The sequence below is a fragment of the Myripristis murdjan genome, chromosome 9 (assembly GCF_902150065.1).
Source record: "Myripristis murdjan chromosome 9, fMyrMur1.1, whole genome shotgun sequence".
Lineage (NCBI taxonomy): Eukaryota > Metazoa > Chordata > Actinopteri > Holocentriformes > Holocentridae > Myripristis > Myripristis murdjan.
The window spans coordinates 36,965,604-36,977,983 of record NC_043988.1 but is presented as its reverse complement, the minus strand read 5'-3'; the positions used below and the strand labels follow the sequence as shown (position 1 = coordinate 36,977,983).

Here is a 12,380-nt window from a genome sequence, read left to right as displayed (position 1 = left end):
CTGGAGGTCAGAGCCACACTGCCAGCTGGTACTCATGTTTTGTGTAGTTTTCATCAGTTATTTTATCTTAGTTAGTTCATCAGTTAGTCCCAGCTGAGTTGTTGTTGTGTGAAAATGTTGAGCTGGAGTTGACTTGTTGTTGCTGTCAGTGTCAGTGGGAGTCTGGTTTTATTCTAATCTGGCCGCTGTTTGTCAGATTAGCTCTTCACTTTGTGAAGGCAGAGACTCCCAGTCACGTCCACGTCCCAGTCTCAGTAACCATCACACACACACACACACACACACACACACACACACACACACACACACACTGAGCAGCAGCGGCACTGAACACACTGCACACACACTTAGATTTTAGTTTAGCTAACCCTAACCCCAGTACACAATATTGTTTCAGTTAGTTTTCATTTTTTCTAAAGTCTAGTTTTTATTTTTCTTTCAGTGAAACTAAAATGTTTGTTCACACCAAGTTTCAGTTTTTAGTTTAGTTTTAGTGAACTGGAAGAATCTACTGACCAGGTTGTGCTGAATGTGTCTGCTCTGCCTCTGGGAGCTCTGCAGCCTCTCTGACAGTCTGTGCAGCTCCGACCTCAGCCTCCGCTGCTCCTCCTGCTCCTGCTCCCGGTCCTTCTCCTGCTCCGGGTCCAGGTCCCGCTCTGGGTCCAGGTCCTGGTCCCAGTCCTGCTCCTGCTCCGGGTCTTGGTCCCGCTCCCGGTCCCGGTCCCAGTCCTGCTCCTGCCCCTGCTCTGGGTCCCGGTCCACCTCGGCCTGCAGGCGGGCGGTGCGCCCCTGCTCCTGTGCCAGCTCGGTGCTGAGCTGGGCGACCTGGGCCTGGCTCTGTGCCAGCTGGGCCTGCAGCCTGGAGTGTGTGTGTCTGCTCTGCTGGATGTGTGTGTGCAGCTGCTGCCACCTGCTGGCCAGAGGCTGGTCTGCACCTACAGGACTGACAGAAGGAGACAGGGTTTGTGTTGTGTTCCTGTGTTCGTCCACATGCTGACATGTGGGACAGCCTGCAGTGTGTCGCTGAGCCTCTGGCTGACCTGCTGTGTGTGTGTGTGTGTGTGTGTGTGTGTGTGTGTGCAGTTTGAACACCTGTTCCCAGGGCTGTGCTGTGTGAGCAGAGCTGAGCAGAGGTGTACAGTGTCAGAGAGACGACCACCAGCTCGTCTTGTCCAGCATATTTTCAAATCAAAATATTATTTTTTAAAACTGAGACATTTGCATCCGGTTATTATCAACCATGTTTAATAAGCAAAATAAGCGGTCTCTATGATAAACGGATAAATGAACCAGAGGTAAAGTTAACGGCAGCCGGCTGGTGACTGTGTTGTGTTCGCTGCTGTCAGGAAAGCAAAAGGTTTCCTCCACAAAGACGGAGAGAGCAGTGATTTCATTTTCTTCTGGGAGGTAAAGGGCAGACCTGTCTGCTGTCTATTTGTTGTATTTCTCTCTTCTGCTTGATGTATTTCTACATTAGGTGTTATATTCATGATCCAACGTGCAGCGTCTCATTGATTGGTCGGCTACAAATTGACTGATTTAAAATAATAAACCAGGAAGCAGCCTAAAATATCCATGTGTCGACTTGAGTCATATTGACATTAGCAAAAAATAATCTGGCCCCTGTGAGGGTCTCATGTGAACGAATGTGGCTCCCCTGCCTGATATGAGTCTGAAAGCCCTGATACAGCAGGTCTGATATGGGATGAGGTATTTCTTGTAGCTGTCTGAGCAGCGCCGAGCGACCAGCAGCAGCTCAGGTGGCGCTCTGACATCTCTGAGGGGACGGACCTCAGTGCTGTGGCTGTTACCTGAAGCTGTCCTGCCCCGAGGAGACCAGCTCACACAGCCGCTGCAGCTGAACCCGGACCTCCTCCGGATCCAACATGGAGGACCGGCTCTGCTCCAGCTGAGTCCTGGTCTCTTTAAAGCAGGTCTTGGTTTGGTGTAACTGGGTTTTGGTCTGGTTCAACTGGGCCTGAAGGTTCTGGACTTCCTGCTGGAGAGAAGACCTTTCATCCTGCACACACACACACACACACACACACACACACAGCATCACAGCATCATAGCATCATGCTGTATGTTCTGTGCTGTCAATCAGTTGTCATTTTTTTCAACAGTCGTCTTTTGAAACATGACAACAAAACAGGACAGAATCTCAGATTTTATGAATAAAGGGAATAATAAAACTGCTGGCCCACTGTAGCAATGCATTCTGGGTCAGCAGTTCAAATCTTAATGCAGGGTCAAGAGGCTGCAGGTTTTCAGTCCAAGCAAAACGTCCAGCAGGTGATCTCACCTGACCTTCAGGACAGGAGGGACCGATCACCTGACCTTCAGGACAGGTGAGGTCACCTGCTGGAGGTTTCAGTTGGACTGAAAAGCTGCAGCCTTTAAATGGATTTTAAATGCTCAGATGTGTTTGTCTGAATCTGTTTCACATGATTCATACGACGGGTTGTGATTAAATATCACCAGTGAAACAACAACAGCAAAAGCTCAGATCTGACTGATGTGAGTGAGCAGAGTGAGGAGTGAGACCCTCAGCTTACAGTCACTCTGCTTCAGTGTGTGTGTGTGTGTGTGTGTGTTTGGCTGCACTGTTCAACTCCATCACACACTCACTCAAACCTCAGCGGAGTGGCTCACCTGTGTGAGTGCGAGCTGTCTGCTGCTCTCTGCCTGTCTGTCTCTCAGAGCCTCGTTCTCCCTCTGCAGCACACACACCTGCTGCTGCTGAGTCAGCAGCTCCTGCAGAGAAACACACACTTTGAATTTTTCTGAAATCCACAAACTTGAAAGGAGCCCTGATTTCACACTCATGCAGGTGTGCATGCAGAAGGGACACACACTTGGCACAGTGCTCTCACCTGTGTGTGTGTGCTGGTGGCCTCCTCCAGCTGCCTGCAGTGTGTGTACGCATCCTCTAGTTGGCGCTGCAGCACGTGGTTGTCGGCCTGCAGACTCTGGGCCTGCAGCTGAGCCCGGCGAGCCTCGACACACAAACACACACTTTCATTACGACTGGTGACAGAGACGGTTTAGAGGTGAGACGCCTCACTCAGCACACCTCAACGTTTTATTCTTTATTCTCCCAGGAAAAATACATGAGTCTTATTTGTTTCAGAAACATATCTGAAATATACAGTGGTGGAAAAAAGTTTTGGGACACCCTTAAAATTTTACACAATCTCACAATCTCAAATATTCTCATGAAATATTTGTGGAAAAATCTTTTTTGTGTTTCAAAAGGTGTGGCTGCATTAGACAGATACAAACAAATACAAATTATATTTTTTGTTTATTGTTTTCTCAGAAAAACTAACCAACCTAAATAGCTGACAGTGGAATCTTTCTCTTCAGGCGTGTTTCCTGCGTTAGGTTCCTTGTTTTAGCCATTTTTGTGTCTGAAGAACTTTCAGATGTGCTGCTTTATATAGACACCAAGCTTGGCAATGAAAATTGTGTCTTTTAATAAAAAGAACCACCTTCATCACTGGTACCAAAATGAGCCAATACTCAAAATTTCTTATGTATTTTTATGGAACCAATCAATTTGAAGTTTTTAATGGCTTTTTTAGGATTTGTTTAGTATTTTGGCTGTGACTGGACTAAAAGACATTGCACTTGAAAACCCAAGAGTGATTTGTTAATGCAATATTTCACAAATGCATGGGGGGTCCCAAAACTTTTTTCCACCACTGTATAAGATCTTAGCAACATTGTGACTCTGAATATTTGGTGTTTAAACAGTGGCTGAACCCGGTGCTCATTTTTATAGAAAACAAATTGCTGTGGAAAATGAAAAGAACTTTGTTTGGGAAGCAGAACAGAACAGACTTACAATAGTATCATGATTTTTTTGTAGTAATTTGCTGCACGAATGCCACTGTACGGTGTGCATGTGTGTGTGTGTGTGTGTGTGTGTGTGTGTGTGTGCGTGTGTGAGGCATTTAAGGTGCCATAAAGGTAACAAATCTGGATACCAGCTCTACTAATAAGCAGTGCTGGTTGCTGGTCGGGGAGGGGGGAGTGGGGGGGGTTAATGGTGCTAACCCTAAACCCTGAACAGTTTGAAATAAAATATTCCTGGGCACCAACATGTAGTCACACTGATGACACTTTTTTTCAAGACAGAGACAGACAGGCAGACAGACAGACAGACAGACAGACAGGCAGACAGGTACCTGGTCTCGGAGTCCTCCCAGATACTCCTGCAGGCCACAGATGATTCCCTGTAAATCTCTCTGCAGAGCTTCGTTGGCCAGAATCTGACCTGAGGACAGTCAGAGGTCAGAGAAATGTTTACAGCATGAAGACAGTTTGCACATTCAGCTGAAGCCCTTTGAGAGGCACAGTCCTTACCTCAGTGACTTTCACCTGTGTAATGTGTTGAGTAAGGGCTAGTCAACAGGTGGGTGTGTTAAACAGCTTTAAGGCCCAACATGGAGGCAAAGAACAGAAACAGGAACCAGTCATCTTTCAGACTGGAGTCTACTGGAAACCCCCACATGTCCTGTATGAATCACTGCAGTGCTGTTTCCTATGAACCCTTATGATTAAAATATCATCTGCTGGCTTAGTGGATGAAACTCAACTTGGCTGCTAAAAGAAATCTGTTGGGCAATTTGAGTAATTAGCATAATGAGTTAATTAATCACCAAAACTTGGAAAATGTCTAATCCATGTCTGTGATGTCCAGGGATGGGTAATGTTAGTGAGTCGAAATATTTGCAATTTCCATGCGATCAAAGCAATCTACAAACACAAAGAACTGTTGTGAGTTTACAGCCATAATGTGCATTTTTGGATTCTTTAATGTTTTTCTTCTAAAAATTTTATTTTTATCAGAATATGTATCAAACTTGGTGATGGAGGTCACTTTTTTACATTTAGTGAACATAAAATCAGCCAATCAGAGGCTTCCAATCTGAGACAGGATCTGTGATTGGTTGGTTGTCTCCTTACCGTCAGTCAGCTGTTGCTCCAGCTCTTTGATCTCCTGCGTCTCCATGGCGATGCGTGACAGCATGTCGTCAAGGCGACCTTCCAGCTCGAGCTGCTTCTCGCTCATCGTGGCCAGCAGCTGCTTCCGATCGGCCAGTTGAGTGGTCACATGGGCCTGGGAGGGAGATATGAGCCAATCACAGCACAGATCACGCAACAGATGCTGATATCCCATTGGTTACTACATGTGGCGTTCAAGCAAGTGTTTTTGAAGATGCAGTTTTATAGCAAAGCTGCTCATAGCTAAAAAAAAAAAAAAAAAAAAAATAGGAAATCACAAAGATTTAAAATTAAATCAAATAAGTAATTACCACCACTCACCACTAGGGGTGTGGCATCAACAAACCCACAGTTTGGTTGGTGTTTTTTGGGTCATGAGTTTCGGTTCAATTTGTTTTGTACATCGGCAGGAAAAAACACTACCATTTCTAATGTTGTCTGTATTTTGTCTTATTTGCAAAAATAACTTTTTTTTTCATTCATAGAGTTGGGACAACAACATGAAAAAAAACCAACAAATATTCTTTCAAAGGCAAAAGTCTACTCAGACTATTTAAAACAAAAACACTGTCAGTGCATTCCCTGATTCCTCAGCTCAGTGTGTGGTCAGACGCTCTCACACTGTGGATGTGTGTGACCTCTGAACTTTGTAAGGTGTGGTGTGGGTGCAACTGTTTCACACCCCTATCCACCACAGATCAATGCTCTCTCATTTTTGTCAGGTCAAAGATGGGAAAAATGTGCAAAACCAGTAAAGTCTGATTGTGGCAGATGACTGGTTCCCGTGTGTGTGACTAACCCTAACCCTAACCCTAACACTCCTGGTGTGGAACAGCTGTTACAGGCGGTGTGGAGATGGCAGAGCCGACTGTCGGAAGAGGACTTTTTACAGTCAAGAGCAACTCGGTTGATCATGACCCGGCCTGGGACCCAAACCAGAGTTTAGAAACCACTTCCTCTCTGGTCAGGAAGACAACTTGGTCGCAAACAATGGAAAAAATCAGGGACGCTTCAGACAGGGACAAACTGAAATATGTTGCAGGAGAGAAAGAGAAGTGTTTGTGTGTGTCAGCTGAGGGCCGAGCTTGGAAACACCACACAGGAGGAAACCATCACTACAACAACACCACCACCCGAGCACATCAGCAGGCTCATGGACGTTAGTTAGAGATGAGGAACAGACGGGCTGTGACCCTCTCAGGCTCTGGGACTGCTCATGTTGTTGTTCCACTAACAACTAACATGCCAATAAAGTTCTTTACATTGAACTGAGAAAGAGAGAGAGAGGGAGAGAGAGAGAGAGAGAGAGAGGCAGAGTACTCACAGTCTAACAGTTAGCCGGTCTGCTCAGCTCTCCTCTGCCCCGGACCCCAGGGGGCTGCTGGGTAACTCCCTGCATGTCCTCCCCTCCTCTCTCCTCTTTAAAGCGTCAGAGTTCCTTCTCCTCCGTTTCACCTCCTCCACCTCCACTCTGCTAACAAACAGCAGCACCTCCTGCTCCTCATTCTACCATCTACTGCATCTCTCTCTCTCTCTCTCTCTCTACATTCCTCTCTCTCTCGCTCTCTTCACTCTCTCTCCGTCTGTCTCCCTCTGTCTTTGAATCAACACAGGAAGTATTCTCCAAAGCCAATCCGAGCGGACGGCTGGAGAGTGACAGGGCTCTCTGTCCAGTAGGAGAGAGGCGGTGGGTGGTGTAAGCCCCGCCTCTCAGGAGGGGGATTCCCCGGGGGGGCGGAGTCAGAGTTTCTTAAAGGAACAGCGTGTTGTTGTTGCAGAGGACGGACACTTGTTGCTGTGAGAGGAGAATTCTCTGCCGGCTGTGAAATCTGACCGCTTTCATGCCAAAAAAAAAAAAAAAAACCTCTGGGTTTAGATCACGAATGGACAATAAAACGATCTCTGAAACACCAATACAGATATAAAAGAGAAATTTAGATAGATAAAAGAAAATGTAAAACAATTGCTTTGGGCTATGTTTTTTTTAAACACATACACATACATTTTAAATAATTTTTTTTAATTTTCTTAAACTTCCTCTAAAACATATTCTTACTTACCAGTGTGATATCGAATCAAATCTCTCACTGGTATGACATTTAAAACATACAATCTGACATGAACTGAGCAAAACTTATGAAAAAACACCCTTTCTATGATACTTAATTCTAAAATCCAAGTTTCACACAAAATAATATACACAAAAAATACTACAAAGCCGAAAAGACAGAACCAAAATATCCATAAATCAATGACTTTTCAAACCTCAAGAAACTCACAGCATCTTTGAAAGACAACGTTAAACACTTTGGTGACACCTGGTCTCCGTTTACACACATTTACACACAACCTTTAATGCTGACTTCCTCTTCTCATTAACACTCAAGCTGACACATAAAACACCTCTTTCATTTATTCATTTGCTCATTTGCTTTGCCACTTTTTTTTTTTGCAAATCCTACAGGAAACACAATGTGCAGTTTAACTCATCCTCCCAGTTAGTCTGATTTTTTCTTCTTTCTTTATTATTTATGATTATTATAATAATTTAGCCCTGTGATGGACCAGCGACCTGTCCAGGGTGTTTCCCCTGCCTTCCACCCGGTCAGCGCTGGGACAGGCTCCAGCACCCCCTGCGACCCTTATGACGATAAGCAGCTTGGAAAATGAATGAATGAATGATGATGATTTATTTATTTTTAATCATCATCTTTTTTCGTTTTTCCTCTTTCTTTCTTTATGTCATGTTTGTCTCATATTCTTTGTATTGTCTTCTTTGTTATTGAAACCCATTTTCTTGTCTATTGTTTCAATAATACTAAAAGGCTTACATTTATCCCAAAGATAACTGGTGTAATATTGATCACTTCAACAATATATATGGAATTAATAACAGCATCATGTGGAGAAAAAAGGTGATTGAGCAAGGCAATTATTAGACTTTATTTATTATTATTTTTCAGGACAGATTTTTTTTATAGATATGAGTTTAAGTTAAAAAACTCTTGGAGAATGCGGGCATCGATCCCGCTACCTCTCGCATGCTAAGCGAGCGCTCTACCATTTGAGCTAATTCCCCTGTGGCAGCCAGTCTGTTGTCACTTAGCGCCTCCTTGCTCCTCCTCCTCTCCCCTCATTGCCTGCGTTGCCTTATCTTCTGCATTTCCAAATTCTGGACCTTTTCAGTGGTCAGAATAATGTCTGACAGTGGCTGGATAATAGAACTGCACAATTCATTGGATGAACTGGCCAGAAGATAGACCGTATTCACAGCGTGGCCATCCTCCTCTGATATCACACTCAGGGTGGGAAGCTCAAATGCTGTTATCATGTTGTGCTGCCATGTTACAGGCTGCTCATAGATAGATAGATTTACTTTATTGATCCCAAACTGGGGGATTCTTAAAATAACTCTCCCCGTCGGGGAATTGAACCCCGGTCTCCCGCGTGACAGGCGGGGATACTAACCACTATACTAACGAGGAGACATATGACTCAGATAAACATAGTGAATCTGACAAGCTGTTGTCATTTCACTGCTCCCCAACTGATAAACAACTGAAAAGACAATGGATAGTCAAAAGCTGGGGATATCTGGACATATTTCAAGGTAAGCAAGGTCAGCAAACATCGCAGACACATTCATTAAAGTCTGGAAGTTAACCCACTGGATGTGATGAGGCTTGCAGTGTAATGTTAGCTGTCCTGCTGTGTTTTCACCCAGCCTCAGCAATGTTCTGGTTAATTCAGCAACGTTGTGTGATGTTATGTAACATTATGTGAATAACATATTAATCTTCTGGAAATGCCGACTCTGAGTCGTCTCTGGAAATTGTGAGTCGGGTACAGCCCTACTGTAGAGGAAACCTGCCTTCTTTACGGATAGTTCAACATGTCAGTGCCACATGGATCAGCGGATAAACACTGTAACACACACCCATTCTGGTGATCTGCCACGCCACACCTCCAGAAAGTGCTCCACTGTTGTGTCCAGAGGGAAGTGTTGTACTTCTCCATCCAGAAGCCACCTTGTGTTAGAAGACGAGGTGGCCGAGTGGTTAAGGCGATGGACTGCTAATCCATTGTGCTCTGCACGCGTGGGTTCGAATCCCATCTTCGTCGAAATACCTTCCCTTTAATCAAACATGGGTGGGCCAGTTTCAAGGTACCAAGCAAAGGAGAGAGAAGCAGAAAATAACATAGAGAGCACTCCTGGTCAAACGAGGACATTAGCAATAGTCACTATCTGGGCAGAGGATAATGTCCAATGAAATTCGGACATTAGGTGATACATAGTGAGCGAGCTGGCAGCGGTGGGCATGCCACACAAAGTGCTATCTAAAAGAAAAAAATTTCCCATGGTACATTGTTGTGCTGGGTGTGCAGACTGTAACCACGTGCTTCCTTCCCACTCACCTGCATGGATGCGAAAAGAATACCGGGTTATCGGCACATCAGCAGAAACTGCAAATGCTTTCTGTTTTTAAGGCTGGAGGCCAATGGCTACTTATACTGTCTGGCTAAAAGATATCCCGCACTCGCAGTGGTATGACAGGGGAAAGATGGCTATGAAAAATCTAATTAGACCTCTAAACGCAGTGTTTCCCAAACTAGTCCTCAAAGACCCTCTGCAGGTTTTTGATTCAACTTCCTCTTTCACATCTGATCAATTTAAGAGCTTCATGCTGATTGGCTGAAACAGATCTACCTGAACAGGGTGTCCATGAAGGTGCAAGGGCCTTAATGGGGTCAGGTGTGCAACTGTAGAGTTGGAACCAAAACCTGCAGGACAGGCGGTCCTGGTGGACTGGTTTGGGAACCTTATGGAAACCTTGGCCTGTATGAACAAACATTCTGAGAATAGTCTCATACTGCTTTTCCACAAAAAATAGGTTCTGTTCCGGTTTGCACACAAAGTTTTGAATCGTTCTCACTAATCAAATGACTTGAACTTTGGGGTAGGGTGTACTTGGATCTGACTACCACACAATCAAGCAGAGGGGACGAACGAATCAGTGAAATCACCCGGTGTAGTTTTTGGTTGCAACGAAAACCTGTAGCCTCTTGGCCCTCCGTGGCACATGGTTCCCCACCCCTGACATTGAGGAAACATCTTCATCAATATACTCATTCTGAAATCTTGTCACATCAACTCACTGAGGTAAACTAAAGTAAGTGGAGAATGCGGGCATCGATCCCGCTACCTCTCGCATGCTAAGCGAGCGCTCTACCATTTGAGCTAATTCCCCTGCATAGCTCAATGTCTGACTTATCTCTTTCCAAAACTCCTTCCGAAGGTCATTGTCATTTCTTTCCCTCCATGTTGTTTTCTCATCAGCACCACTCTTTCACTTCTGGAGGTCATCAAGCTAATTCCCCTCTACAAGCCTCTCCTCATTTATTCTGAACTGCCTCCTCTCTTTCTGAAGTTCACTCTTATCTCGTCCTTCCTTGGCTCTATTTTTAACCTCTCACTCCCTGCTCTCCACATTCGTAGTCAGCACTACTGTCTCACATTCTCTGAGACCCGTCTAAAAATAATCACTGTGCATTTGTGAAATCTAACAAGGAAACACAGAATCAGAAGTACTTTATTGATCCCCAAGGGGAAAAATGGGTGAGGAAACACGGATCAAACTTATGTTACTTCATTCTGTGTTACACAACATACTTTGTGACAAGGAATTTTGCCCTTTTGCCAGATTAAGTATTGAGCACTGGCTGCTGGAGCTGACAACAGCTGGTTCCATCAAACTGTCAAGTCAATTTGGTCAACGTCATGCTTTTGGCAATACTCTAATGCAGTGGTTTCCAAACTGGGGACCCAGCTAAGCAGTGGTCTTTGAGAAGGTTGCAGGTTTCATTTGATGACATTCCCTGGAAGTAACAACAGCTAGAGAATGTATGGCCTTGTTTCTACCTGGCATTAACATGCACCTTGGGTGATCTGATCGCAAGTGGACAGCACTAAGTACAGCTGTAAACAGCAGCCAATGCTGCAAAACTGCTGGTTCAGGGGAGAGGCTGAAACTGGGGGACTGCCACACTGACAAGTCTGGCCTCTGGTGAACAAAACAGACATGCATATAAACCTGTTAACAAATATTATATACATCACAGACAATGAGTGAACACACGAGGTGGCCAAGTTGTTAAGGTGATGGACTGCTGGACTGCTGAGGATGGGATTCCTCGTCGCAACTGTTGAACTTTAGTCTGGGAGGGTCTGCTCATTCTTAAATCTTGTCACATCAACTCACTGAGGTAAACTAAAGTCAGTGGAGAATGCGGGCATCGATCCCGCTACCTCTCGCATGCTAAGCAAGCGCTCTACCATTTGAGCTAATTCCCCTGTAGCAGCCAGTTCGTTGTCACTTAGCACCTACTCGCTCTTCCTCCTCTTCCCTCATATCCGTTGCCTTATCTTCTGGATTTCCAAATTCTGGACCTTTTCAGTGGTCAGAATAATGGCTGACAGTGGCTGGATAACAGAACTGCACAATTAATTGGATGAACTGGCCAAAAGATAGACCGTATTCAAGCTCAAATGCTGTTATCATGTTGTGCTGCCGTGTTACAGGCTGCTCATAGATAGACAGATGTACTTTTTGATCGCAAACTGGGGGATTCTTAAAACATTTCTCCCCGTCGGGGAATTGAACCCCGGTCTCCCGCGTGACAGGCGGGGATACTAACCACTATACTAACGAGGAGACATATGACTCAGATAAACATAGTGAATCTGACAAGCTGTTGTCATTTCACTGCTCCCCAACTGATAAACAACTGAAAAGACAATGGATAGTCAAAAGCTGGGGATATCTGGACATATTTCAAGGTAAAATATTTTTGGTAACCTATTAGTTACCGTTAGCATTCAGCCACTTCCTTGCTAATGTGTGACTGTTTGATGGCGTTACATGGTATGATACGAAAGCTGTACATTCATTATTTAATATCAGCAAACATCGCAGACACATTCATTAAAGTCTGGAAGTTAAACCCACTGGATGTGATGAGGCTTGCAGTGTAATGTTAGCTGTCCTGCTGTGTTTTCACCCAGCCTGAAACTGAGGGACTGCCACACTGACAAGTCTGGCCTCTGGTGAACAAAACAGACATGCATATAAACCTGTTAACAAATTTTATATACATCAGAGACAATGAGTGAACACACGAGGTGGCCAAGTTGTTAAGGCGATGGACTGCTGGACTGCTGAGGATGGGATTCCTCATCGCAACTGTTGAACTTTAGGGCCCACTCACATTGGCAAGTTTGGTCCACGCCTAAGCATGTTTGCCCCTAAAATCTGGATTGTTTGACCAGTGTGATCGCTCCGTTCTGTGCTTGAATACAGTACACTTCCCCC

General features: G+C 44.8%; 1 protein-coding gene and 6 non-coding genes across 7 annotated transcripts in view; 1 reads left to right on the top strand and 6 right to left on the bottom strand.

The window, feature by feature from the left end:
• Positions 1–12,380, bottom strand: part of cntrl (centriolin) — an 86,448-nt gene that overhangs the window by 18,497 nt on the left and 55,571 nt on the right. Inside the window, exons 14-19 of the mRNA XM_030059735.1 lie at positions 4,972–5,125; positions 4,191–4,279; positions 2,874–2,996; positions 2,653–2,754; positions 1,812–2,020; positions 517–943 (exon numbers count right to left, since the gene is read on the bottom strand). Coding sequence (XP_029915595.1) covers positions 517–943; positions 1,812–2,020; positions 2,653–2,754; positions 2,874–2,996; positions 4,191–4,279; positions 4,972–5,125 — 1,104 coding nt within the window. The remainder of the gene's footprint in view (positions 1–516; positions 944–1,811; positions 2,021–2,652; positions 2,755–2,873; positions 2,997–4,190; positions 4,280–4,971; positions 5,126–12,380) is intronic.
• trnaa-agc (transfer RNA alanine (anticodon AGC)) lies at positions 8,017–8,089 on the bottom strand. The gene has a single exon. It is a non-coding gene; the product is annotated as a tRNA-Ala (tRNA).
• On the bottom strand, positions 8,424–8,495 carry trnad-guc (transfer RNA aspartic acid (anticodon GUC)). Its single transcript has one exon. It is a non-coding gene; the product is annotated as a tRNA-Asp (tRNA).
• Positions 9,051–9,132, top strand: trnas-gcu (transfer RNA serine (anticodon GCU)). Its single transcript has one exon. It is a non-coding gene; the product is annotated as a tRNA-Ser (tRNA).
• On the bottom strand, positions 10,187–10,259 carry trnaa-agc (transfer RNA alanine (anticodon AGC)). The gene has a single exon. It is a non-coding gene; the product is annotated as a tRNA-Ala (tRNA).
• Positions 11,290–11,362, bottom strand: trnaa-agc (transfer RNA alanine (anticodon AGC)). Its single transcript has one exon. It is a non-coding gene; the product is annotated as a tRNA-Ala (tRNA).
• Positions 11,652–11,723, bottom strand: trnad-guc (transfer RNA aspartic acid (anticodon GUC)). The gene has a single exon. It is a non-coding gene; the product is annotated as a tRNA-Asp (tRNA).